We start from the raw sequence: 27283 nt of genomic DNA on the forward strand, positions 1-27283 counted from the left end.
AATATTCAGCATTTTTCTTTGGATCATCAATAGCTGATTCATTAATTGTTAGTTGCTGAACAGAGTTGCGTTAAGCCACACCAGACAAGACCAAGCACATGCTCCTTCAGTTTTTCTTTTATATATTTGCTGGTGATTAACAAGATCCACCTTTTTTATTATCTTGTTTTTTTTTTTTTTTAAGCTAGATCGCTACTTTATCTCCTTTGGAATTTAAGAATGTCATCCTTTCACAAAACCCAGTTGTTTACTGTAAACATTTACAGTAAACAAAGCAAAATTCAACTATGAACCTGAGAAGCTACTTCCTGATATTTACGAACTGCACTGATTAGTTTCCCAGTTCTCCTAAACCAGAGGAGGATGAAGAGATGGGAGTTTGACTGGTTTTACAGCCAGGTGAGGGTATAGAACGTCTGTTACCACATTCTCCACATCCTTGGAAATAAGCCAGAAATCAATCGGAGACTGTCTGGACAGTGTAGGATTTCTGCAGCGACACAAAGCTGGAGTGCTTTGCAGCAGGCCACACTGTGTGTTGATTGAATCTCATGACGACCCCTCTGGGTTGACTGCCACTGGGTTTCTTGTGGCCGAGGCGACGCGCAGCGTCACTTTCATCATGCGTCAGCGTTTACCATCCATGCCTCAATCAGCGATTCACAGCAGTCAGCGCCCTCTTTTTACACATTTCATTGCAGCACAGTCGACGTCGAAGGAACCCTTGACACCAGAGATTTGTTTGATGTTTTCAGTATCTGCTAACTTCACATCAGCATTCACGGTGGACCTGTCACTGACCGTCTGACCTGTTGTTTATCAGTTGAGGGAGGAGAGCAGGGGGGGGGGGTGATTGCAGTGGTTATGGAGTCTTCAACGAACAAGTAAAATAATTTTGTCACTCAGCTCCATCAGTCAGAAAAAGTTTAGACCACCTGGCGCCCTCATCCAGGGTGAACATTCTTCTGCTGTGTAGTCAGTGAACTCTTGTGTGATTGGTCAGATTTTATCTAGTGTGCTTCTGCATTGTTGTCTCGCAGATTTATACGGATGGCACCTCTGTCTCATTTTCTTCATCTCAATACAAAATCTTCGTTCTAATCAGATTGAAACATCAGTTGTTCTTGCTCCTCCTCTTTCATCAGCTCATACTCTCGTCTCTCCTCCATTGCCTCATCCTCTTGCTGGCTCATTGAAACATCCGGATAGTGTGCCTTTGGTGAGGGGGCGTGGCCTCCGAGTCTGTGCAGCTTCTTCTTGGAATCATAAACAGAAAATAAAATCTGAATCACAGAAGTAGTGAAAACTTGATTTGACAAATGAGTGTTGTCTCGGTTTGTCCACCAGATGGCAGCAGAGTTTTCACCTTCACTTTTTCTGTAACACTTTTTCCCAGAACTTGCACAGCGTCCTGGTGGTGCAGTGCTGTTTGAATTGAGCAGCTCTTACACATCATTCCTGGAACAGATGTCTAGACGGGCTCCTGATTTAGATCCATCTTCACCCACAGTCTGCTCAGTCATGAAGCTGCACACATACTGCTCTCTTCCGGTTTCACCGCTGAGGCCTGTCATCGATATAAAGCTGCCTCTTTTTGCCTTTATTCATCAGCAGGAGCTTCAAAACCACTAGAGGTTGTCTTTACCCATAATGCATTGTTGCTGGGGCCAGTCATGAACGCTGGACGTTTTAACATCCCACTGACTTTCCCTGTTTTTCATATTTAAGAAACAGAAATGTGAACATTGTTCATGCTTCATGTGTTTAAGATACTCAAATGCTCGTTTCCTTGTGTCCACCAGGTGGCGCTGCTCGGCTTGGACCTCTTATCTGCCTTAGTGACCAGATTACAGGAGAGATTCAGGGCCCAGGTGGGAACAGGTGAGGCTCCGGTGTTTTATGTTTTACAACGCAGCATTGCACACTGACTGTCTCAACACACACACTGATGGAACATGGAAGGTTCATTTCCACACAGACATACTAACTTCACCCCTTCACGTCACCTCAGTGGTTCTCAAACCTTTTACAGGGTTTATCATCTGATGTTGATTTCTGCAGGTGGCGCCACAAACAGCATGGAGGATTCACACAGCGGACACATTTACTCCTGATAGGAGGAGTATTTATTGATCATTTACAGAAACAGCCACATTGTACATATCAGCGGCATTAATAAACTAATGTGAACAAGCTGCAGCAGATCTTCATAAATCCAGTGACTTTTGTTGAGAATAAACTACGTTGCCCACTATGTGAAGGTGTGTGATCATTTTATTTCAGCAAATTTTGATCTAAACTCTGCCAGACTTGTCACATAACGGCATCATGATAAATATTCACAGCATCTCTTGATTTTCTTTGTTTTCATCATGCAAAGGAATCAGGTTACAACCTCATTAAAAGCTCTTGTTTTTTTTTTTAATAAACTACATGTGTACATACAGTCATCTTATTATCAACAGCATGATTTACTTCTTTCAGTGTTCAGTTAAAATTCATATTTGAATGTTATGGCTGTCAGGCTGGGTTCAGACACACTCCACTCAAACCTTTTTCCTGGGTACTTTCACTGTTTTACTAGACAATCTTCTCATCCTCTTTCCCTCTCCTCCTCTTCTCTTCCACTGATCTGCTTTTGTAGATACACAAACTAATTAAACTGAGATTTTAAGGTTTGATTTGTGACATATTTAAGTTGATGGCAGGAACGTTGCTTTCACCATGATGTTTGAAGTTAAAACCGGCTGATTCACAGCCTCTCTTCTGACCTGGAGTGTTTTTGTTTCTTTTGTTCTGCGCTGAATGATCCCTGGTTCTTCTGCCTCGGTCTCTGGCTCAGTTCTGCCCAGCCTCATCGATCGACTGGGAGATGCCAAAGACCAAGTCCGAGACCAGGACCAGACTCTGCTGTTAAAGGTCATGGAGCAAGCTGCCACGCCACAGGTAGGCACGCGCGCACATACACACTCATGCACGCATCTAAAGAGCACAGTCAAGGTCTAGTGGTTGTTATACTTATGTATTACAATATGAGTCTGTGTAAATTAATGGCAGATTCAATCTAAATGATACAACATAACCACTGTAGATATACTGAAGTTACTCACATCAGCACTTCACTTTATATTCTTGTGTCCACTTGATGCTGTCAGTGGGATTCAGATTCTTTTTTTTCTGTAAGTTCTAGTTCACTATGTTCAGTAAAGCTGGTTTATCATCCGATGAATGAGAATTTATAACCATCAAACCTTGGTTGATAAAGCTCATCTCATTCCTCCTGGTTAATGGATATCCCAATGTATGAAGTGTTAAGAGGAGCAGATCAGTCAGTTTGACTTCATGAGTTGTTTATTAGGTAAAATGAACTGTTTTGTGAAGCTGCAGAACTTTGCAGAAGCTGTGACGTCTGGTGTGTGTCGTTGCAGTACGTGTGGGACCGCATGCTGGGGGGCTTCAAGCATAAAAACAACCGGGCCAGAGAAGGAGTGTGCCTTTGTCTTATTGCCACGTTGAACACGTGAGTCCAGCACCACCGCACGCTTCACGTCTCAGAGTGGACAGACCACACACACTACTCACCCAGTGGAAAGACACTTCTTTAATTTGATCAAATCAAGTGGAAAAACTGATCAAAACTACTTTGAAAAATCTCCTTAAACTTCTTTATTGATGACTAAAAGTTTGATTTTTATGACAGGCACCACAAACAGCGACAAGGGGGCAGTCAGCGTATGTTTACATGTCATATTGACTTTTTTTTTAATCTTTACTTACATATTAATCAACAGCATCTCAGACATCCATTCAGTCAGGTCAGTTCACACGGACACGTTTCTTCTTTACAAACCACCACAAAGGCCGATTCTCTGGGATCACCTGCAGGTATTCAAAGCAGGTGAAGGCTGTAGGGACGACAACACATCTTTTTTGTTCTTCATCTTTGTTTTTCAAGGAGATGAAGTGAAGCTACATGTCTACTTCAGTTCAGTTGTCCACCCCTCTCTGATGCCGTTTCTCTTCCAGATATGGAGCTCAAGGCCTGACGCTCAGCAAAATCGTCCCCCATATATGTAACCTCCTCGGAGACCCCACAAGTCAGGTAATCCCAGTGACCCCAGTCTCTGTGTCTGAAGCAGTCAGTGTAGGAGCAACTGTTAGGGATGCATGATATATTAGCGTTGGTATTGATCATTGTTAACATATCAGTATCCCTAGTAACTACAACACCATCTTGATGAGCTTGATGAGATGTTGCCGTGTTGTTCTTCAGGTGCGTGATGGAGCCATGAGCTGCCTGGTGGAGATCTACAGACATGTGGGAGAGAGGGTGAGACTGGATCTCAGCAAGAAGGGTCTGCCACAGTCACGGTACGCCAGCCCGCCGCTCAGACACACACTGCGACCGCGCTACTTCATCCAAACACACGTCACTGGACAGGAATCATCCCTCCGGCTCCACACACCCCGGCGTGTCACACACAGCTCGCCCTGTACTGCAAACTTTCAGAGTTGTAGATTTCAAGAAGGAAATGCTCGTCTGCAGCCTTTAAGACCTAAAGAAATTCAAACATTTGTCATTTTTTCACCATTTTCTTGAAACACATTGAGCCTTCAAAGTGACAATAACAGCACAGAAGGTTTGTTTCGTCTTTAGTGATAAAAACGCAATGCCGTGTTTAGTCCTTTGTTTCCAGCCTTCATTCTGGAGTTGTGTTAGTAACTGCTGTTGTCTGTGCTCTCTCACAGGTTGAATGTAATCTTCAGTAAATTCGATGAAGTCCAAAGATCTGGGAACATGATCTCGTCCTCCGGCTCGGGTGAGTTCCTGTGGAAATGGGGAAAAGCGCCGGGTTTTGTGGTGTGAGCAGCAGAGGAAGCTCTGAGTGGTGACGCAGTTCCGCGGCTGCTGCTCACGTGGTGCCTTCACTTGTCTGTTTCCCCCTCTGGATCAGCACTTTTCACTTTGGGCACGTGTATGAGTGTGTTGCATTGACAGGGAAGGGTGGAGGAGGGGGGATGGAGAGCCTGCAGCTCCCACAGATTAGTTCTCTCCACAGGAGGTGGAAGACTCATTTATTAAAATATGCAGGGGATTCATCCACACTGGAATGTACTCTTCCAAACACCAGCAGTGCAATATTCCCTCCACGAATCACAGTATGTTTGTGCAGACCTGCCTTATATCAACCAGAGTTGGGCACAGTGCTTTAAAAAAATAATTATTTACTATTGCAAGTTGCTTTTCCCAAAAAGTGATTTAGTCAGGAACTTTATCATTTTATTAGCCAACTGCAGAAATGGGGTCTCCAGTCGTTGTGACTTGACAGAAAAAGAAAGACTTGAGACTCCACTCGGATTTGGCAGTTAACGACATGGGGACTTGACTGGTTTCTCTCTTAAATGATAACCGACTTTCTTTAGCATCCGTCGTTGCTGCTAGTAATAGCATGTATTTAGAAAATGCTCGCAAATTTCCGACTCTTTGAATCTTCATCGTAAATCCTGCTAAATGGTGTTTTTGTGAGGACAGCTAGGTTCAGTTTATCAGTTTAAATGTTCTTCGCAGCAGCAAGGGATGCTAAAGGGGGCTGGTCACCAGTTAACAGGGGAATCACTTCATCTGAAACACCGGGCAGCTCTCCAGGCCTGGAGACAAGTGGACAGACTCAGAAATTGTTGTTGGATCTTTAACGCCTGTGGGAAATTCTTAAAATATTATATAATATTTGACCTTTAAAAACTGATAAGTGTTATTTTTTCGACATTTTACCTGTTTTCTGAGCCTTTTCCTTTTTAAAGATGAGTGTGTTTGACTTAATTTGCTTCATCTGTCACACACGCAGCCCTAACACGCCTGGTTTATAACGTACTGTAATTTACCTGCATTATGACAGAATGATTTGAGGGAAAATATCACTGTCATTGAGGCCCCAGAGATGACTGATTTCCCCTCTCTGCACCGTTTCAGAGCATCAAACTGGCGTGGGACACGTGCGTGGTGCAGACGCATGAATGTTTGATATGTTCGCGGAGTTGTGACCTTTGTGCAGATGCACTCACTGCTGACTGGAAGCCATTCCAGCTGAGCAGGCTGCTTTCACAGAGGAGAGGTCACTCGTGCTTTCAGACCGGTCTCTGAGCTGACGCTCCGAACATCGTGACGTTCGTTGACCCACTCGGGACCGATGGCAGAAACGTTTTGAAAAGTGGACAGAAGTGAACTTGCTGCTCTGAATATCATCTTTATGTGGAAAGGCCTTCCAGCAGGCTCATGCTGCGCTTTATTTCAGTCACATATTTGACTGTTCAATAGATGCCTTGTGTTTCTGTCTTCGACACTTTGTGAGTTGAGGTGGTGGAGAGCCTCTCGGCCTGTGAGGAGTTGTGTAATCGCTCTCCAGAGGAGATATAACAGCGTCTTTGGGGTTATCTATACATCTTCTCTGAGGAGTGGAGCTAAAAGACATTCAGCTGGCAGGTACATTCCAAACAAAGACCTCCCTGCATTGCATTGTGGGAAATCTGTTGGACATAACCTTAAGAAATTGTTCTAATGAGTATTGATGGAAGTTTCTTCCATTCATTTGGGAATCTCGCTTCTTTATTTGCGCCACTGTTGAACGTGAGTCACTTTAGCAGTTGTTTGATAGTCCGCCGCCGTGTCCATCGCCATCAGCTGCTTGGCTCATCGGCTGTCTTTCACAGCTGCGCTGAAATTGACTTGTGGATGACGACTCATTTAAATTTAAATCCACTTGCCCCCGAGCTGAGAAGAATGCCCGCTGTTCATGTCCGAGCGTCGGGGCCTCTGGCTCAGTTTCACAGTTGTGCAAACAGCCTCAGAATGAACTCTGTGTACTGAAGGAGGCAGACTCGTGAGAAACAAGGCTTTATGGAGTTTGGAAATGATCAATGGGGGTTTAGTGTCACATCATACAGGGGTGATAAAAAGCATTTTTCTCCAAAGGAACACAAGCAAAACAACAAACACAGTTAAACAGAAGGTTCTTTGAAATGGACGGGGTGTGTAGAGAAGAGGATTATCTCCATCGATCCTGATGTTAGAATCAAAATTCCATGTGTCTTGATTATGAAATGAGTCCACCAGCTCCTACTGATGCATCAAAGTTAAGAAGCGTCTTGAAAACGGATAGAAAAGCAAACACTTGTGTACATGAGATCAATCGACTAAAGACAGACAGCCATGTTTGGATCACAGTCACTGAAACCAAAGAAACGACAGATGTACAGTTTTAACGATAATCCATGGGCATGACTTTTTTTCCTCTTTAGTGCTTAAATATGTAGTTTTAAGTGTAATACCAATAAACCAGAGCACCATGCCCCAGACATGTGGTTTAAAAGGGCACAGTGACAAACTGTGACCATGTGAAATTTTATCTAAAGTGAGCTAAAATAAAAAATATCCTCGGATAATATTCTCAGCATTGTTTCAGTAACAGTAGCTTTAACCAAGGAAACGATAAGACATGCTGAAAAGCCTGCAGTTGGCCCATGAGCTGTCTTACTGTCAGATGTGTGTGATACTTTAAATGTGTTAAAAATGTATAGTTTGTTCTAATATAGATCTTTTTAATACAACCGTAGTGTTGGATACATGATTCTTCGAAAAAGTGTCGTTTTGATAGACCTCTAAAGCGAACCTCGTGTCAACAAACGGCCAAAACACAACAGAAGTTCAATATTTTCATTTGTAAAAAAGCAGGATCTCATGTTTTCTGATTAGCACACATCCTTGAAGCATGCTATCAGAACCAGCCTCACTTTTCATTTCCTAAACATTTGTCCACAAAGCCAGTTAAAGTGAGGAGGAGACACATTCTTCTGTGCGACTGTAGCACAGGCGAGGAGAGAAACAGGGGGGGCAGAGAGAAAGAGAGAGAGAGATTGTGGAGGGATAAATAGAGCAGGGAGGGCGAGCGAGCAGCACAAAGCAGCCATTTCTGAGGCGTTCAGCAGGAAGTAAACAGAGGGACAGCGATCAGCTGTGAGTGAAACAGCTTTGCATCATGACAGCTGGAGAAGGTGAGGGTTTTTTCTTTTCCTTTACACCTGCATGTGCTGCTCAGGGATGGTCCGTCCTCCTCATGGTGCATGTGGAGCAGTCTGACAAGGAGAAACCACCCCTCTAAACTCTTATGTAATGCGCCCCCTCCCCTGTATTTGTACCGTTTCTGTTCGTGTCTTAGTATTCAATCGCGGAGCAGAAGGACACACCTGACGCATTTTTCTAACGTCTTTAAAGAATTGCTTAAAGGAATGCTGAGAGTCCGGCTCCTGTTTTCTTCCCGTGGTGGGAGCAGCTCTGTGTCGGCTTATGTGACCCATGCCAACACTTTGCTCCCTGTCGTGCACAGCCCAAGAGATCAGACTTAGTGCCAGTAAGCGCTTCCCAATGCAGGATATAATATGCGGGATTTGTAGTGTGATCTATTCACTCGCCTACTCATTTTTTAACTAACTTGTCCTTAAAAGTCATGTGAAGTTACTATGGTTGTGTAGCTGTATGCAACATCAGAGGATCTGAATCTGAGCCAAGTCCCGATGGATGCATGAAATCACAAAAACAACCCGATTCCCTGATCCTTTATTGCTCCATTTGTTGGATATCAGACCCTCTGCAGCTGACCTTTGCTGATTTTCTTGTCATCTGCAGCAAGGTTAGCTTTGCTTTTTCCACCCTCTGAGAATAACAATTAAATGTGCAATTGTTTGAGTATTTAGGTGTCAAAAACAAGCAGATCCTAAAGCTGATTGGCTTATTTAGATCAATAATCCCAATAACATTACGTACTGGAACAATGAGTTGTTTCCTGGTGCTTGGTGGTGGAAAAACTGTCTGTCCAGGGAGGATTTTTATTCCATCACAACGCTGCAGGGCAAGTACTGGCTGACACTGACAAATAGAGCCTTCAAAGTGAAAAGAAGTTTACTAGAACTGCTCTAGATTCTCCAAAGTGCTTCAGTCCATGTCAGCTCCTCTAAACTGTCCTCATAGTAACAAATTAACTAAATAACAAATGAGTCTCCATGTATGCAGATGATGGTGTTGTTTATGTGAGTCAATGTTTACCTTGTGGGAGAACAGCTATTGAAATCAAGAGTTAACACCACAAACACTCATCCTTAATTGTCGTCATTCATCTTCTGACACGTGCAGAAACACTGCTGAGTTCACTGTTGTGCACAAGTGCAAGTAGCTACTGCGTGTTTCAGAAAAGTTGCTTTGCAACCAAAACAGGGAGGATTTAAAAATGTTGCACTCAGAAAGCCAACTTGTATTTTTTAGAGGCTGTTGGTGTTAACAAATAGACAAAATGCACTGAAGTTTATTGTTTTCGCTTGAAAATGTTGTAGTTTAAATAGGACTTCAAATTGATTTTGGTTCTTTTTTGTGTTTTTACTCTTCATCGTTATGAATCTTCGAAAGAAAATCTCTTCGAATGTGGTTTTCAGAGTGCTACATTTTTTTCATTGCACACCATCCACACAGCACCAGCTCTTACCCTGACATGCAATCTGCAGTGTTTCAGTCTTTCTTGTGTCTCTGCGGACAGTAATTGTCATCAAAGCATTGCTTTCTGGACATGTAACTTTTCTGAAACAAAAATGGGGAAAGAAAAAAAAAAAGCCATGCCACTAGCAGCAGATCATTCTGGTGTAAATGGGTCTGTCCCTGTGTAATTCAAAATGAAGCTTCAAATAGAAGCTGTATTTAAAACTATATGACCTTCAGTGATGACTTAAAAAAAAAAAAAGAAAAGTGGGCAAGCTGCAAATGAGTGGATCGTTCCAAATACAGCCTTTCAACCAATGGCTTCTCAGTTTCTTCAGCAGTCGCAGAAAGCCTCCGCTGTTGGCTGTATTCCCAGGGCTTTCAGTGTGTGTGTTTGTGTGCACAAGCCTCCTCTGCGCCCTCCCTTTCCTCTCACTATTACATAAACAGTGCGGACGCTGCAGGTCCGTCTGTAGCCGAGCGTCCAGCTGTGCCGAGCCGAGGCGAGGCGAGCCGGTCACCTTCAGCTCCGTCACTCCCCTCCCAGTTTCACCCCGCTCCGAGCAGAACCAGCGTTCCTCTCTGCTGTGCCCCCAGCATGAAAACGACTCGTTTCTCCGAGTTGTCAGGGTGGGAAGTGGTTCTCAGGATTATGGCCTCCCTAAAGCTGCGTTTGTGCGTCGGGCTCGGTGCGACACACGTGCTTCAGTCCCAGCGTGGGCGCTGCAGGGAGGGAGGCGTATCATCGAGCTGCTCCTCCAAGGAGGAGGGAGGAGGGATGTGTCTTCTCAGACAGAAGCCCTTTGATCATCTCACACACACACGGCCGTGCACAGAGCTTAACGTGCACACTCACGCTGGTGTGGGCACATCATGCATGTGGTGTTTCAGGCTGTTTGACAGGGTGGACTCGGTTTCTGGTGGTAAAATGAGGAAAACACACAGTGAAACATGGCTTTGAACAGTTTTACTTCATTCATCTGGCTGTATCTCCACCACTCCTGCCAGAACTCTCAGGCAGTCTGATGTTTGCATTCCCTCAGTTCATTCAATCTTATCTGCATCTGTCATGGTTTTGATCATAAGATCCTGTAGTAGTGTGTACCTGAATTAACGGGGCTACTCCCATCCAGCTTTTTCACTTTCGATACTGATCCGATACCGGGGCGTATTAATGTCTTTCTCTACGCTGTCTGTCAGAACAAGTTCTCACCCTGAGGTCCTCGGGAAGAGGTTTGATCAGAGAGTCAGAAATAACGAGGTGAAGCAGCTTCACATTCTTCCGCTCCTCATTCGTGAAACTTTTGCTGACACACACCCTTCTTTCAAATCAGGACTTCAATCATTGTCATTAACTCAGACTTTCCATGAAACAATTTATTTTACTTCACTTATTTGTCCTCCTTATCACGTTTTTTAAATGTATTTCATAAACTTAATTAAGATTAAGAGTCTTAATGGTCTTGTTTTAATGGCTGGTTTGGTTGGTAGAACAGTTGTCATGCGATCGGGAGGTTGTTGGTTTGATTGTTCATGTACCAAAGCGTCTTTGAGCAGGACACTGAGCCCCTAACTGCTCCTCGTGGACGGATTGAGTGCCTTGCAAGGGAGACGCCTCCACTGGTGTGTGAATGTGTGTGTGAGTGTGACAGTGCGGTGTGAAGTGCTTTGGTCTCTGTTGAAACACTGCAGAAAGCGCTATGTAAGTGTGGTCCAGTTACCATTTCCTTTATGTAGTTATAAGACACTGAATTGCCCTGGTGCAAGCAGACCATGTGACGGTTATACCAGGGCAGAAAGGTTGTTACCGCTGGTTTATTGAACTGGGAAACTCTGGCGTCGCTAATGCAGCGCTCCAGAAGTTTAGCGAGACACCAATATTTCTGTTAAACTGACACGACCCAAGAGTTTACTTGAGCTTTTGTTACACATGAAACAAAAATCACAGTTAAAATCAGGTCGCCGTCACAAACCACCGTTGGAAGCTCAGAAGAAGCTTGGAAAACTTTCCAGGCTCTTATTTTGAAGGCTTCAGCTTTAGTGTGTTGGTGAGACTGTGTGTCCACGTCACTGTGATTTAATTAGACATTAGGTGTCGAATTTGTTTTGTTTCCACATAAAGTTCACTTTGGCCTTAACTAGTTTCCCCTCATTTATACCAGCTGTAACTAGATGTGTTATTTTTTTTTATCTTTATTTATTTTGTTGATCTTTTCCCCTGTCATATTTGTGTCTGCAGTTCTTAGCAGCATTCTTCCAAATATGAATTAATTCCTCCCCTTATTGTTTCTTAAGATAAAAATTCCGTGGTAAAGCTTGTTTTAGTTGTATCAAAACTCATATAAACTGAAACTCTACTTTTAATCATTTTACTTGGGATATTTGTCGCCACCAGTTTGGAAAAAAAAGCACAAATCTTATATTTGTGCTAACTTACAAGTTTGATTTTCTTGGCTTGTTAGCTTAAATCTAAAAGACTGTGAAACGACCTGACTTGTTCAGTTTATTAGTAATGATGGAAGAATATGAGAAAGGTTGTCTCTTAATCCTTATGTGATTTATATTTTCACTGAAATAAATGTTTTCTGCTTTATATTTCAGGGTCAGGGTCAGAGTCAGGGTCAGTGAGGATCTGTCAGTTGAAGGCCACAGATGGAAAACTGATGAAAATTGAGTAGATTTCTTCAATACATAAATCATATTTACTGTTTTTGTTTTGTGACATAGCGGTGGTTTCCAGCCGTCCTCCATCTTTACTGTAACTATCAGACGGCTGCAGGTCTCCTGTCGGCCTGCTGAGGATGGAGCCGTTCTGAAAACCAGGACGGCCTGAAGAGCAGGAAACTGATCCAGCTACACTGTTTCTTTGTTTTCTCCCTATTCAAATCTTTTTTTTTTTTTCTTCTTCTTGAAGAAGAATTTCTGCTCCAAACCCAGAGTGCCTGCAGGTCTTCTGGATTTGGCTCAGAGTGCAGCTCTGTTTGAGCAGCTTCAGCTCGCAGTGGTCACAGTATAGACTGACATCTAGTGGACATCCAGGGTACCACCGGCAGTACGTTTCCTTTGTTCACTGTCTCACTGAGACGTTTGCCATCACCTGTATTTTTAGGTTATGTATCATTTCTCAGAGGTTGATTTTTGACAGTAAAACGCAGCTGTGCTGTTTGCTTCTGCACTTCATCAGTGCAATCAGCCCATGTCTTTACATGATCACAGCATTTAATCCTATTTGCAATTATAAAGTATAGTGCAACAGTTCGGCACCACCCATCCAGCTTTCAGCTGTGTGTATTTCAATTTTACATTCATTTACCTTTAGCTACTTCTTTCTGCATTTAAATGTAGTTATGTGTACATTTTTCTTCTCTCATTTTGACAACAGTTTTTTTTTTTTACTTTGACTCTTTAAGTTTTCAATTTCTATTGCACCACACCACAAAGTTAAAGCTAATATAGCAATAGTAGTACGTGGTGATCTGTGACGGATGTGAAAAAGTAGAAACGTTGTTGGCAGCTGTGAGACAACTTTCTGTGGGGTGATGTTATTGAATGCAGAACTGTAGTCCATAGCAGCAACTTCTTTTTGTTCTTTTTTAATGCTCATTTTCTGTTAGCAGATCATGAGAAACTTTATTTTTTCATTGCCAAATTGTTATTGAGAAAGTGAGTAAATTACTGAGAATTAAAGTAAGCAAAACTTTGGGTCTGATTTATTAAATAAAATGCACTCTCAGATCCAGATCACACAGAATGCTGGGAGGATTTAATGCTAATAGAGTGCAGTGTGATTCATACTGTGTGAAAATATTTGTGTTGTTGATGCTGTATTTGTTTTTCAAGCTTTTGAGGCCCTCCTGTGATTGTAGTGAGAAGCATTTCCTTAGCTGGCTCCCCACAGCTTTTACTTGTTGACTTGATGATTCTGTGTCGTGCCCTGCTTTTCATATTCATCACATTGACCTTTTGTGAGCTTGTTTGATATCTCCTGCTTGCACATATCACTCATGGCAGTGACAAGCTGTAATCTATTCATGTGAGTAGTTCACATCACATTTTATGAGCAGTTCATGCAGAAAAAAACAAAAACTTCTCTGGATGTTGTTGATTAGACTGATTCGACTTCCTGTGGATGCGTTGAATCTTTCCTAGTTATGCTGTATCATTGAGAGGTAAACAGTGATGAGTGAGAAGACACCTTGCAACAAAGAGGCTCCTCCCTGTTTAAATCACCACCACTCACACCCACACACACACACACACACACAGAGCACACACCCCTGCCTGGTGGATGAAATGAGAGCTCGATGCAGCAGCAGAAACATGTTCAGGAAGCTGGTGTGCAAGAAGATCTGTACCCGTAAGGACTGGTGGCTTTAACTGCTGTCTCCACATGGCTGTCTGTCTGTCTGTCTGTCTCTCTGTCTGTCTCTAACTCTCTCTCTCTCTCTCTCTTTCCTTCCTGCTTAATGCTAAAGCTGGTAGCCTTAGCATTACAGTGTGTTTTCTGTGTTGTGCTGTTTTGTGCTGGATGGGTTCTTTGTTTAATCGGATAATCAGCAGAGTCAAAATTATTAGTTTGACTTTTTACATTTTAATTCCACTGAAATGTGAATCTTGAACAAATATTTGAACTGATTAAGGTCATTGGTCATTTTTATAGGTCAGCTTTGTTTTTTTTTTTTGTTTTTTTTTAGCTTTTCAAATGAAAGTGCATGTGATTTTGAAATCTGTCTGTATTGAGCTATTGATGATCAGTTAGCGTCGGTGATACTGAAGAGAATTCAGTGACAAATTGTGCTTTTTCTTTAACTGTTATTTGTAACTTCTGCATTATGCAAAGCAGCTACTACTCCACTCCTGTTTTATCATTGATCCTGAACTGCCATATTTTCCAGACAATAAGATGCAGATGGATGGTAACCTCGTCCTCCTGCCAGCACCACGAGGGATGTAGCATTCGCATTAGCTTCAGCTACATTCATATTATGAAGACAAATCCAAAATCTGAAAGTAATTTGCTTCTTTATTATTCCTGTTGCTTTTTAAGTCCTTACTGTATCCATCACTCTATGTGTGTGTGTGTGTGTGTGTGTGAGAGACCGAGGTGATGCAGAGATGAGTCAGGCAGGCCTCGGAGGAGTCGGGCGATGAAGCGGCGGTCAGGAGGATTTACTGGAAGCCTTCCTCACACAGTCGTCACAGCCTCAACCCTCTGCCACTCCTGTGTTGCAGATAAGAACTTCGAGGATGAGGACTCGGTGGACGGAGGCCGGTCCTCCTCCTCCTCGTCCTCCAAAGCGCCCTCCAGTGGCAGGAGGACCGTGATCAGCTCGGTGAGGAGACCCAGCTCGGCCAGCTCCACCAAAACCACAGGTGAGGGAGTCTTTCCGCTCTTTGCTTCAGGTTTTATCCGTGAAAAGCAGCCGTTAAGTTTAGCGTAGTTCATCACACCACTGTGTCACTTCTGAATAAACAGAAATCAAATATGAACTCTAATTGAAGGTAAAGAAGCAGCAGCTGGAGCTGTGGATGAAGAGGATTTCATGAAAGCCTTCGAAGACGTGCCGTCAGTCCAGGTGAGGCAGAGACCTGAGCGGCTCTTTCTCAGAGGACCGTTGCTTCTTTTCTACATGTCTACACGCTCCACTGATGTTTAAACCTCTGTGTGCTCAGATCTACTCGAACAGAGAGCTGGAGGACCAGCTAACGAAGATCAGAGAAATGCTGTCAGACGACAAGCATGACTGGGAGCACCGTGTGGTCGCGGTAACACCCCCCTTCATCCTCCACTCGCATGTAGAGCAGAAATCAGGCGGGAAAACCCTTCAGACCCGCATGTGCTTCATGTCCTCCGCAGCTGAAGAAGGTGCGCTCGCTCGTGTTGGCCGGGGCCGTGGAGTACGAGGGCTTCCCCCAGCAGCTGAGGCTCCTGGAAGCCCCCCTCAAGCTGTCGGCCAAAGACCTGCGGTCCCAGGTGGTCCGCGAGGCCTGCATCACGCTGGGGTGAGACGCCAGCCAGCGCTCTGATGCATCCGGTAGAAGGATTTAACCTCAAGTCAGCAAAGGAAATGAACAAGCGAAATGATTTATAACACAAACACAGATGATAGAGTTTTTTTTCTGTTTTTTTTTTTTTTTTTTCCTTATGAAAGTGAGGTAATTCAGCACAAAATGTTTTAGTTTGAAAATGAGCTGATTCACAATGGAAACCTCCTGTATTCCAACCTGATGACAAACTATCAGGTCAGCTGTAATTTAACTATCCATTCAGTTTTCTCCAATCACGCGGTGTCACGGTGTCTTTGACCGACAGCTCTGACATTAACATGAAGGTGGAACTAATTAAGTCACGCTGGGAAAACGCTGCAAGTTTTCTTTCTTTACTGAAGCTAATTAAAAACAGTTTCTCTCGAACGTGAAACAAGCAGCGAGCTGCTCGCTCCTAAAATCATCCGTCTTCTAAAATTAAATCCACCAGTAATGAGATGGAACGGAGCAAGGATGCAGGAGCTGATGAATGGACGGAGCTGCTGTGATATCGCCAACACACTTTCTGCTTTTTCCCCCTTTTTAAAATGTTTCCTCACATTAAAGGGAGAGGTGTTGCTTCCAAGCCTTTATACTACATCGCAGTTTGCACTAAAACACAACATTTCACAACAACGATTTAAAGGAAACTTTTACTCCTCTCTAACAGAAATGCAGGATCATAAACTGATATTTTCTTTTTTTAATACATTCTGTATTTATTTGACATTTTAATCCCCAGCTGGCGCCATTATAGCAGATTCAACAGGAACAGTTTATCTTTCTGTTTATTTTTTTCACTTTTACTTTCTGGCCAAATACAGTCATAATGGCTGTTATTTGGTGCTGTAGCAGCTTTCAGTGACATGTAGTGGTCCATCAAGACATGACCAGCTAAATAAATGGTAATAATTGAATGTGTAAAATACAGAAACCATAAACCTGAAGCAGTATTTTGAATATAACAGGTTTTTTTATAATGTCTCTAACTATTGTGCTCAAGCTGGTATAACTTGTCCTTATTACACTTACAACAAGTCCAGAAACGAAAGCATGTTAATAATAATACGTAATTAGGGTTTTACTCTCAAATGTTTGATTTGGTGAGGACTTCTTTCAAAATAAAAGTACTGAAGAACCCCTTTGAGAACCAGTAATTAAGATATCAAGAGACTACAATGTTGTGGCTGAGCATCTTCTGCTTTGAGTTTGTACTATTAATTCATGTATGAAGCGTAAATATCCTCTGCCACATGCAGAAGCCCATAACGGAGTTGTTAATTTGGAGAGCAGCCAGAGAGCAGAACAATTTAATTGTCCTGAAAATGGTGTTAAATGATAAATATGCAGGTTCAGAGGAATTACTGATGAGCAAAGACTTTTGCCTTAAGTTATGAACACAGCAGAAGCCACTCTGATCATACTGAGGGCCGCTGAAGTGCCTTTTTCTCTACAAATGATTTCCTTATGACAAAGTTTTCGTGTTTGAGCATCACAGTAAAAGTTCAGTTGCATTTCTCAGTAGCTCCTCCTCACTTCTTCTGTTTCATCGGCAGACACCTGTCGTCCGTCCTGGGGAACAAGTTTGACCACGGAGCGGAGAGCGTGATGCCCACGCTCCTCAACCTGGTGCCCAACAGTGCCAAAGTCATGGCCACGTCCGGAGTGGCCACCATACGCCTCATCCTGAGGGTGAGAGAGGGAGGAAGCTCCTTCACCCTGAAGCCCGGAGAGGATTCCTAACCTGCTGATGTCTCTCTCTCTCTCTCTCTCCCAGCACACACACTACCCTCGCCTCATTCCCATCATCACCAGTAACTGCACATCCAAGTCAGTGGCAGTCAGACGGTAAGAGGACTCACACAGGCCGTTCTTTGCTAGACATTTTAAAACGGTGTTTCTCACCTGGTGGGTCGTGGAAAACAAAATGTGCATTGAGCTTTGCCTACCAAAAGTCCAGACTTTGAGACTCTTGTCTGAAGGAAAAATAAAACATTCCCAGTTCTTCCATTAATTCCTTCAAACTCAGTGTTGCATCAAATGTTGAAGTGAGTGCTGCTTCATTTACCTACTGAGAAGAAAAGTTACTTTTATGTGCTTGAACTCTTTTAAGTTGCATATTTTGTTCAGTTTAATTTGACTTCATACATAAATGCTTTTTGTGAAGACATGCCTTTTCTCCATAGTAGAGTGTGGGTTGTGACAGATTCAGTAAGTGAGGATTCTCAGCTAAATTTACATGATTTGAGCTTTTTTGGGTATGACTTCTCAGCACTTTTCAACACCAAATGAGTCTGTTAAAAACAGCCGTTGATGAAATGTTGTGATTGTTATGTCGACCTTATATTTAATGCTTGAATAAGTAACTGAATGGTTTTAACGGGACACTGTTTTTTATTTATTGAGTTGAAACTCAACTAAAGCTACTTATTTTGAGCCTTTTTGAAATTACTTTTTAGTAGTTTGACTTTTTTAAAGAGAGAATATTTCCTCTCTAGTATTGCCATGTTTTTAGCCCACGATTAGCCTCGGAAATTATACTGTAGCCACTTTCTGTTGTCATACAGTGACATCTAGTGGTCACACGTGGTATGTACTGATTGTTCAGTCACCTCTTAATGTCAGTCACATGGCCAGCCAAACTGCTGAAACCGGTGTGACTTATAGTCTGTGACTTCCCTGAGCTGATGTAAAGAAGCAACTTATGTCTTAAATATATGCTTACATACCATAAATGACCACTAGATGTCACTGTAAGACAACAGAAAGCTGCTACAGTACCACAGAAAAACCTTCCAATAATGCTGGATTTAACCGACGGCTAGAAAAATGTTATTCCGTCCTCTCACTTCAACTGGAACGGCAGAAAGTCTCCACCCCTGAGCCTGGTTCTGCAGGTTCCTTCCTGTTGAAGGTTTTGTTTTGTTTTTTCCTTTCCACTGTCTCCTCTACTTGCTCATGAGAAATTGTCGGTTTTTGTCTGTAAAGTGCCTTGAAATAACAGTTGCTGATTGTCGTGGCTTACTGTGGTTTTCTGTTTGATCTCAGTGTGAAAATGCACCGCAGTGTCATTCAGTACATTTGAGAAGTTGAAAACGTTCATAGATTTGGGTCACAGCTGGTCATTAAGGGGTGATGTTGGACGCTGAGGTTAGAACAGATGAGATCCACAGTGGTTAACAGTGTTTCTTAAAGCCAGAGATGGAATCAAATCACATTTACCAACCTGAAAGTACAATTTTACTGTTGCAACAAAGAAACATTGTTTGATTAAAAGATGTGTTTGTGTACATATGTAAAGTGAGCGAATTGCGCTCACCAATGCTGCATGATTTATGGGTTTTATTGTTTTGAGGACAAAAACATGTTTCCTGTTGAATCCATGGAAACTGAAGCATCGTGCAGAGTGTCATTCTGAAGCTACGCTGCAGGAGGGATCAGTGTGGACCGTTTTGGGGATATTTCCTCACTATGTCTACATTTTCTGGTTATTTTATTTTTTTTAAGTTTTTGTGTGTAAACAAGCAGCTTATTTAAATGTAATAAATGTGAAACATTAGTCGTCTTTCTGGGATCTGAACCAGCTGAGAAACACTCCTGTAGTGCTGTTAAATGAAAATGGTGGTGAGTGCCTGCATAGAATCACTGTAAAAATCGCTTTTCTTGTTTCTCCAGACGCTGTTATGAGTTTCTGGACCTCATGCTGCAGGAGTGGCACACCAACACACTGGAGAGGTGAGCACCGCCTCCACAGTACACGGCAACTAAAGACTTTATGCGCCTACATATTTAAATGTGACCTTCAGGACCTTCTTAGAAAATTATTTCATCTCCAACCAAACCGTAGTTCGTTTTATCCAGTTAAAGAACTGCAGTTGGAACATTTTCTCGCGTTTCTCACATCTTATGGAAAGCAAAAAAAAACTATAATTTATTTAAATTAACCGCTGAGGTATGTTGACTGGAAGCAGTGGTTAAAAAATAACAAGTTAATAAGCAGATGATTTGACAACTGTCTGCTTTTCTTAAAAAAAATAATGTGCATCTTGTACATTGAAGTAAAGCTAATTTTTGAAAATCTGTCTTGACTTTTTCAAACTCGTGTTGTCAGTGTGGGGTATTTAAAATTTAAAATATTTTCATGTATTTATCCGCTAAACTGACATGACTGTGTTTACTGACTACATGAGGACGTGTGGATTCATTAGGAATTCACCCTCCTCCTCTTCCTCCCCCCCTCCTCTGATGAGGGTTGCTATTAAGATGATGGATCCTGATGGGTCTGTGTCGGTCCTCCTCGCTGTGTAACCATGACGACGGCGGTAGCGGGGACTGTATAAAGCGTGCGAGCGCCGCTGCGGGTGGTCTCATTCCCCACGGAGCAGCGGCGCTCCCACAGTTCCTCCTGATCCGCTCCTCACCATGTTCCCTTACTACCCCAGACACGTGGCGGTCCTGACGGAGACCATCAAGAAAGGAATCCACGACGCCGACTCCGAGGCCCGCTCCATCGCCAGGAAGTGAGCGCGGAGCTTTTCTTCTGCTGGATTCTTGCCGTGTCCTCTGCCGTATCAGCATGTCCCCCTGTCCTCCCGTCCCTCCTGCAGGTGCTACTGGGGTTTCCACGGTCACTACAGCCGGGAGGCGGAGCACCTGTTCCAGGCTCTGGAGTCCACCTACCAGAAGGCCCTGCAGTCCCACCTGAAGAGCTCCGACAGCATCGTGTCTCTACCGCAGTCCGACCGCTCATCCTCGTCCTCACAGGAGAGCCTCAAGTAAGACTCCGGCTCCTCTGGCTCCTGCTGGGGGGTCCCTGAGGAAGACCCTGGACTCCCCCTGATCACTGCTCTGTGTGGCTGACTGGTCAATTCATTTAAAAAATAATGAAATTCCCCTGTGGGAGGTGAATGAGGGACTAAAAATAAACTTGAAACAATCAGGAAACTACTCTTATCTTCATAGAATTCATGGATCTCTTCTCTAAATGTCCACGGTTTAAACGGATGGCCTTGGAAATGCTTTAAATGTCAGTTTATTCTTTTAGTTGGTTTTCCACCTTATTTTATGTTTAAATAAAAAGCGTTAAAAATTCAAAACTGAGCAAATTGTTAAAAAGGGGAAAATACCAGCTAAAATGCATAAAAGGTATGAAAATGGAAAGTGGGTGAAGCTCTTTGAATTTAAAACCACTAGAAAGCGAAAATATAAAAACAGACCATTTGAAACTATTTAAATTGATGAAATGATAAAAAAAAAAAACTGAAATAACTAAAACAACTCATGAAGCACAAATTGGCCAAAACAACTAGTGATTGAAAGACTAAACCCACTAAAATTGGTGAAAAAGGTCAAGAAAATAGCTTTGTATGTATTTTATCATCGACTCGCTCAAATGCCAGCCTGTCATGTTGTTTGTTTTTTTAAGACACGCCTGATTTAGCCATTTCCTGCAGAACAAATCTAAACATGAGTACGAATAAAGTCACGCTGAACCTTAAAACTCTCCTCGAAGATTAAACATATAAGAGTGTTTTTTCCCCCTCCAGTAGTTTCCACAATAATGATGACTCGGGACCACATGTTGATAAATCCACAGTCTTTAACGTGTTGAACTTGACAAGTTCTGAAGTTTCTGTTCCTTTGTTTCTTCCCAGCCGGCCTTTGTCTGTAAAAAGCGTCATCGGAGGAAGCATCACGAGAAGTAAGTCACTTTCTGCTCTGTGCTTCGTTTTGAACATTGTCAGTCGGTGAAATGATCAAACTAATGATGGTCTGATGTAAGTCTGATCAGATAGAACGTTTAAATGAATGCAAGAGAAACAAACTGTTTCGCACAGCTGTGTTTTTATCTTAGGAACAGGTGAGTAACGTGTGTGTGTGTGTGTGTGTGTGTGTGTGTGTGTGTGTGTGTACGTGTGTGTGTTGCTCCAGGTAAGCTGGTGGGCAGCAGAGCCCCCTCCACTCCAGGATCCCTCCAGCGTTCCCGGAGTGACATTGATGTAAACGCTGCCTCCAACGCCAAGTCCCGCCTGTCCACCGTCCCCGCCTCTTCGCCGTTCAGCTCGGCAGCCGCCCTCCCCCCGGGATCCTACGCCTCATTAGGTAACCCCCTCCCCGGTCCTCCCCCTCTAACCCCCTGCTGACTGCAGGAAGGCAGACTCCTGCTCAGTGCCCACAGCACTGGGTACAGATTTTAACACTGATGAGAGAACCTCACCAATCTTTGCTAAAATTGAAAATAATTAATAATTTCATCCAGTTTGAAACGGGCATTTTGCATGTGTTGTGAAAGGCTCGAGAAGTGAGGTGTGGTGAGGTTCCTACCTGTGAGACACAGGATTACTACTGGCTCCATCACAATGAAATTGATAAATATTTGATCAGCGGCAGCTAAAGGGTTAACGCATGTTTCAGATCGTTCCAAATAGAGGGCATCTCCTTCATCCATTCATCTGTTCTCTATTTCTGAAGGCAAATCACCCTGAAAGTCACACACACGTTAATGACACACTTTAAAGTGGGCCAGACTCTGATGACCTGGACTTTAAACTGGACCAGGATTCTTTCAAATAAAATTGGATTGTTTATTGTTTGTATTGTTAATTGCAAGAAGACTTTATTCTTAAAGTAAACCCCAAACTAGACATGGTTTTATTTTCAACACTTAGACTCTCTGAAATTAAACCCATTGAACAAATGATGGAAAACTTTCCAGTCGTGAAAAGACTTTTACCAATAGTTTCCACAGCGTGTTAAAGGGTGAAACAGCTTGAATTGAGCCAATTCAGCTAATCTCGACTTCAGAAAGTCTTTTCTCACCAGTTCTCTTTTGAGTCTGCGTTGATCCTGAAGTGTGAAGACGTTTTCTGCTGTGATGTGTGTCCTCGGCCCTGACCGGGAATATAAACGACTCCTGATGTTCGCCATTAGACTGCTCTGTCAACAGGAACTGTTCCAGTTCTGCGCTGACATATTTGACTAATTGAGGCGGCTGAGCTGCCCTGCAGTGTTTCACCACAGCTTTGAGCTCACGCTGTGTGTGTGTGAGGACACAGATATGAGATTCTCATACATCTTCTCTCCCATGGAGGATCTCCTCTCCCTGCTTTGATTATATCCCCACGTCTCACCGAAGACTGCCCGCTCGCTCCTGTTCCTGCTCTAACTGCTACTAATGTCTTCCTCTACACCTCTCCTCCAACTCTCTGCTGCTCCGCCCTTATTAAATGCCCTAAAGATGGCACTCCTGGTAAAAGCGAGGGTAAGAACTGTGTCTGTCTCTGTACCTGCTTCCCTGTGTGTGTTCCAGTCCGTACGATTCTGTCTTTTTCTCTAACATGTTGACATTTTCTCTTCATCCATGGTCTCTCTTCCTCTCTTTTTTCCCTTCAAAGTGGTCTCCGGTTATGTGGAAAGCTCTGCATGGACTGTCTGCATGGACTTCTTCTCTTGTAACCCCCCTAACGCTGTCTACATCCCCTCTTGTGTGATCTAATCCAGTGATTCCCAGCCTTTGTTTTCCCCCGGAAGCAAAGATTCAAAGTTAAAGCTCTAAAGTTCATGCTGCTGGGGCCTCAGGTTTGGAATCACAGGTGTGATCCAACGTCTCACCACAGATTGATGTTCTTTGCAGGGTCCGTCCAAAACAAAAACAGGTTCTGCCCTCTTTCTTTGGTTTTCCAGAAGCAGAAAGTGTCGTGCAAAGTGCCAAAAGTCCTCAAGGTTTCTGTGTCAGGTTGTGCCACACTGAACGCAGAATTCCTCGACGACAGAGGTGTCCAAACTACGGCCCACAGGCCACCTGAAGCCCATGATCCATTTCTTTTTAATCAGAATGCAGCAGTTATCGAGGATAACTTCCTGATATTTCAGTCATCAGTAGCCATTGACACTACTAATGTCAATAGATGTAAAGCTAAATCCTTTTTCACCCTAATTCAACAAAGTTTGGACACCCCTGCTCTTTATTCAGTTATTTTTTTTACTCCATTTGAAGCCATTTACTTGAAAATGTTTGTATGAATTGTTGTTCTGATGGGAGTCATTGGTGGGGATTGAGAGAAATTGGAGATCATGAGAAAAACATTTTATTTTGTTTAGTATCGTCTTAAAACCTCCTAATTCTCATAATTCCAAAGTCATCTCAGTCAGCCACCAGGAGGCAAGGAAGACATTCCCTCGGTAAGCTCAGGAGACATTTCATCCACTTAGTCTGGAGTCTTAAACCATGTTTAAAACTCTAAAATGAGGATAACACAGTTCATAGAGTAGTGAAAGTTCTGTTCATAAAAGAACTGGATCTTAGGGTAACATTTTTAACTTACACTTTTTTAGTACTTACACAGTTTTTAGTAAATTCATCCGTTTTTAGAATTCATAACATTCAAAAACCACAGTGAGTATAATTGTGTCATTGTATTCTAGCTTTAAAAAAAGGCATGAAGTCTAAGAATCAGTTTGACCTTGAAAAAAATATAAATGATGATGTTTGCAGACTAAAAGTCAAATCTAGGGATGGATGCTGATATTGGCATAGCATCTTCATCTGCTGATAAACAGTAAAAAAAAAGACTTAATTCTGCAAACGGAGAAGGTTAATATCAACAAAGCATCTAATGCCTTAGTTAATTACAAAATGTCCTGAGTCGGGCTGAACAATATATCGTTATCATATCGATATCAGGATATGAACATTCAGGACATTAGTTTCTCAAAATCAATGATATCAAGATTTCCCCTGCTTGCCCTGCATGTCAGCTCGCCCATGCACAAGTAAGCCCAGCCAACCACAAACCTCGTTTACTGGTTGACAGCTGATGGCAGAGGGCGGCTGCAGATTCTGTACAAACGAGTTTGGTGGTCGTGGCAGTGAGTTCTCATAAATAAAACTGCATTTTTTTTTTTACATCCTTTTGTATTATGACGTTTTTATTTTTCTGAAAAATGCTTAACTTTCACTGAATCCATTATAATAAATCGTATCGATATCGAGATATCTGGCATGGATATCGAGATATGAAATTTTGCCCATATCGTTCAGCCCTAGTCCTGAGCATTGTCTTTGACAGTTTGTCTTTAAAATTGTTCCCACAAAAAAAGGAGTATAATGTCAGCAAAAAGTACTGTGTGAGAATATCTGTATCGGCGTTGGCAGGATATTGGATATTGGTGAAAATCACGCATCCTCCCTCACATCTACATAGAAATTCTCATGAAGAGGAGAAATGACATATGTATATCTAAGGCACATGGAGAGCCGCTGCCTTTTTTTCCCTCATCAAAATAACAGTTCCTCCTCTTTTCTCCAGTTCCTCACAAGTTTCTCACACTCTGAACTCTTTCTGCTACTCTCTTTTTTGTTTTCTGTTGTCATTTTAAATTCTGCTGAGGACATTTTTCTGGCTCTGTCACTTTAATCCAGCAGTGATGGAGGTTTCTCTTGTCATATGGTGACATCTAGTGGTCAGAGCTGGTATGTGCCTGTCGATTTACTTCTAAATAATAGGGTACACAATTGAAAGCAGTTGTATTTTAGGAAATATGGCTTCACTGTGAGTTTTGAGGAAACAGTTTGGGACCCGGTTTGTGTGTCTGTCTGTCCCTTCATCCAGGTCTGCTTCATCCCGTCCTCCCAGACTTCTCTTCTCTCCTTTGTGTCCTACTTGTCCGTCCCGGGTCGGCTGAACCTGCCACGAGTTCTAAACCTCTGCCTCTCCTCCTCCTCCTCCTCCTCCTCCTCCTCCTCCTCCTCTCCTCTCTTCGCTCCGTGCAGGTCGAGTTCGCACCCGGAGACAGAGCTCGGGCAGCGTGGGCGGAGCCAGCCCCTCGGTGGTGGACAGCAGGGGGCGGAGCCGGGCCAAAGTGGTCTCGCAGTCTCAACGTATGTAGCTACACACACACACCTCCGGTTGCACTGCTGCCCTCCAGTGTGTGGCCCCCATACTGACATGATCGCTGTTGCCATCGTGTGCGCTGGCTTTGACGCCGTACTGTAGATCTCTGTGTGCGAGACCTCCTGACAAACCTGCCAGCCGCTCACAGATCAGCAGCGTGTGTGTGTGTGAGTGTGAGTGTGTGAGATCTGTGAGTGCGCTCAGAGAACATGACCCCCTCTGTCTCATTCTGATCGTTCTCCACCCTGTCCTGCCTCTCGCTTCCATCACCCAGGATCCAGATCAGCCAATCCCATCAGTGGTAAGGCCTTACCATCAAACGGTCGGGAGCCAGACGTTACCCCCTCCCCCCCTGCATGCCCCCCACCCCCACCCCCACCCGTAGCCCGGTAGCTTTGTTTCTCCTCCAGCGGCATGCTTCCTCCATCTCCTCCGGAAGCTTCATTCCTGACCCTCGTGTTTGGTGTAGGTGGTGTTTTGGTGTCTTCTGTTCTCGCTTTGTGCCCCCCCCCCCCCCCATCGGTGATCAGTGCCACAGTCGACTCCACCCACCCCCCTCCAACAGCACAGTCACTTAGATCTCACCTCACAAAAGTTCACACCCCAAGGAGGCAGGAAGGTGATCCCAACTCAGAAGAGGGTGAAATCTTCTGCTTCCCACTTTTTTTATTTTTTTCAATCCAGCAGGTTTTAATGACGGGTGGTAAATGGTGTGCAAATGATTCAAATGTAGGTGTCTCATGCAAACCTCTTTAAACACGCGCGCACACACACGTACACACCAAATTTGCAAGCATTGTGAGCAAAAAAACAGACGTTTTCATCAATTTCCACTAAGTAGAAATAGAAATATAAAAACTGTATTTTATCTTGAATGTAAGAAGTTTCAGAACTGTTTTAGCTTTTATAGCTGTTTAGCAGCGATAAAAGTATGTAATATGACTATTTTTTGCCATTTTCCTTGTGTTATTCCTGTTTTTATAGCAGTTCAGGCTCCTGTTGATTATTGAATTTTTCCTTTATATTCCTAAAACAGTGAGTTTTACATGTCAGAGGTTTGATATCCACACGTTTCAATCATTTGCACACGATCTGTAGCTTCTGGAAGCCTTCCGATGGTTGTTACATATCTTTTAATCAGTGCATGTCATTTTACAGTCTTTATTGTTAGGCTCAGTTTCAGAGAAGCTCCAAACTGTTTCAGAGAGACTCTCCTCAGTTTCAGAGACTCTACTTTCTTTATTTGAGATGCTCCAGGTTCACTCTCCAGGTAGAAGTTTTGTTTCGCTGCACTGTGTCTGCTGGACGTGGTCAGAGTCCAGGGATGCTCCTCGTGCTGTGTCTGATCTTTGGGACGTCTTTGTGCTCCCCCTCCTCCTCTCCCCCAGCCGGCAGTCGCTCCAGCTCTCCGGGAAAGCTCCTCGGCCACAGCGGCTATGGTCGCATCCCTCGAGCCATGGCGTCGGCCTCCAGCACGCCGGTGGACAAACGCAGCCGCATCCCCCGCAGCCAGGGCTGCAGCCGGGAGACCAGCCCCAGCCGCATGGGCCTCGGTGAGAAACGCCGCTTATTCCTCATCCACAGCCACACCGGCTGCTTTCAGTCTCCTGCTCTCATGCTGATGTGCAGAGGCGTGTGAAGGAGTGTGTTTTCCTCAGCCCGGAGGATCGCGTCTGTCCGTCCATCTGATGGATTCTTCATCAGTCTCCAACTTCACAAATCACTCAAACCGTTTTGGATTAGTTGATTAATGCGACTGAGCCATCGGCTCCTCAGCTGTGGGGTTTTAGAGAGTGTTCGCCACCGATCACAGAGGTGTGTTTATGTTTCAGTATCCTGCAAC

The 27283-nt window shown here is 43.4% G+C and overlaps 1 protein-coding gene across 2 annotated transcripts in view; it reads left to right on the forward strand.

Moving 5' to 3' along the window:
* clasp1a (cytoplasmic linker associated protein 1a) overlaps positions 1–27283 on the forward strand; it is a 70716-nt gene that overhangs the window by 24184 nt on the left and 19249 nt on the right. Inside the window, exons 4-24 of one of the 2 annotated variants that reach the window (XM_030111568.1) lie at positions 1803–1881; positions 2843–2946; positions 3429–3520; positions 4027–4102; positions 4274–4371; positions 4750–4820; positions 14753–14893; positions 15023–15096; positions 15194–15286; positions 15378–15523; positions 17104–17239; positions 17325–17395; positions 19223–19282; positions 19990–20067; positions 20155–20322; positions 21202–21248; positions 21479–21649; positions 22785–22808; positions 25320–25427; positions 25715–25741; positions 26829–26993. In XM_030111568.1, the coding sequence (XP_029967428.1) occupies positions 1803–1881; positions 2843–2946; positions 3429–3520; positions 4027–4102; positions 4274–4371; positions 4750–4820; positions 14753–14893; positions 15023–15096; positions 15194–15286; positions 15378–15523; positions 17104–17239; positions 17325–17395; positions 19223–19282; positions 19990–20067; positions 20155–20322; positions 21202–21248; positions 21479–21649; positions 22785–22808; positions 25320–25427; positions 25715–25741; positions 26829–26993 (2029 nt within the window). The remainder of the gene's footprint in view (positions 1–1802; positions 1882–2842; positions 2947–3428; positions 3521–4026; positions 4103–4273; positions 4372–4749; positions 4821–14752; positions 14894–15022; positions 15097–15193; positions 15287–15377; positions 15524–17103; positions 17240–17324; positions 17396–19222; positions 19283–19989; positions 20068–20154; positions 20323–21201; positions 21249–21478; positions 21650–22784; positions 22809–25319; positions 25428–25714; positions 25742–26828; positions 26994–27283) is intronic. The other variant, XM_030111569.1, reaches the window with a different exon arrangement.

This window comes from Salarias fasciatus, chromosome 16, assembly GCF_902148845.1.
Source record: "Salarias fasciatus chromosome 16, fSalaFa1.1, whole genome shotgun sequence".
Taxonomy (NCBI): Eukaryota; Metazoa; Chordata; class Actinopteri; order Blenniiformes; family Blenniidae; genus Salarias; species Salarias fasciatus.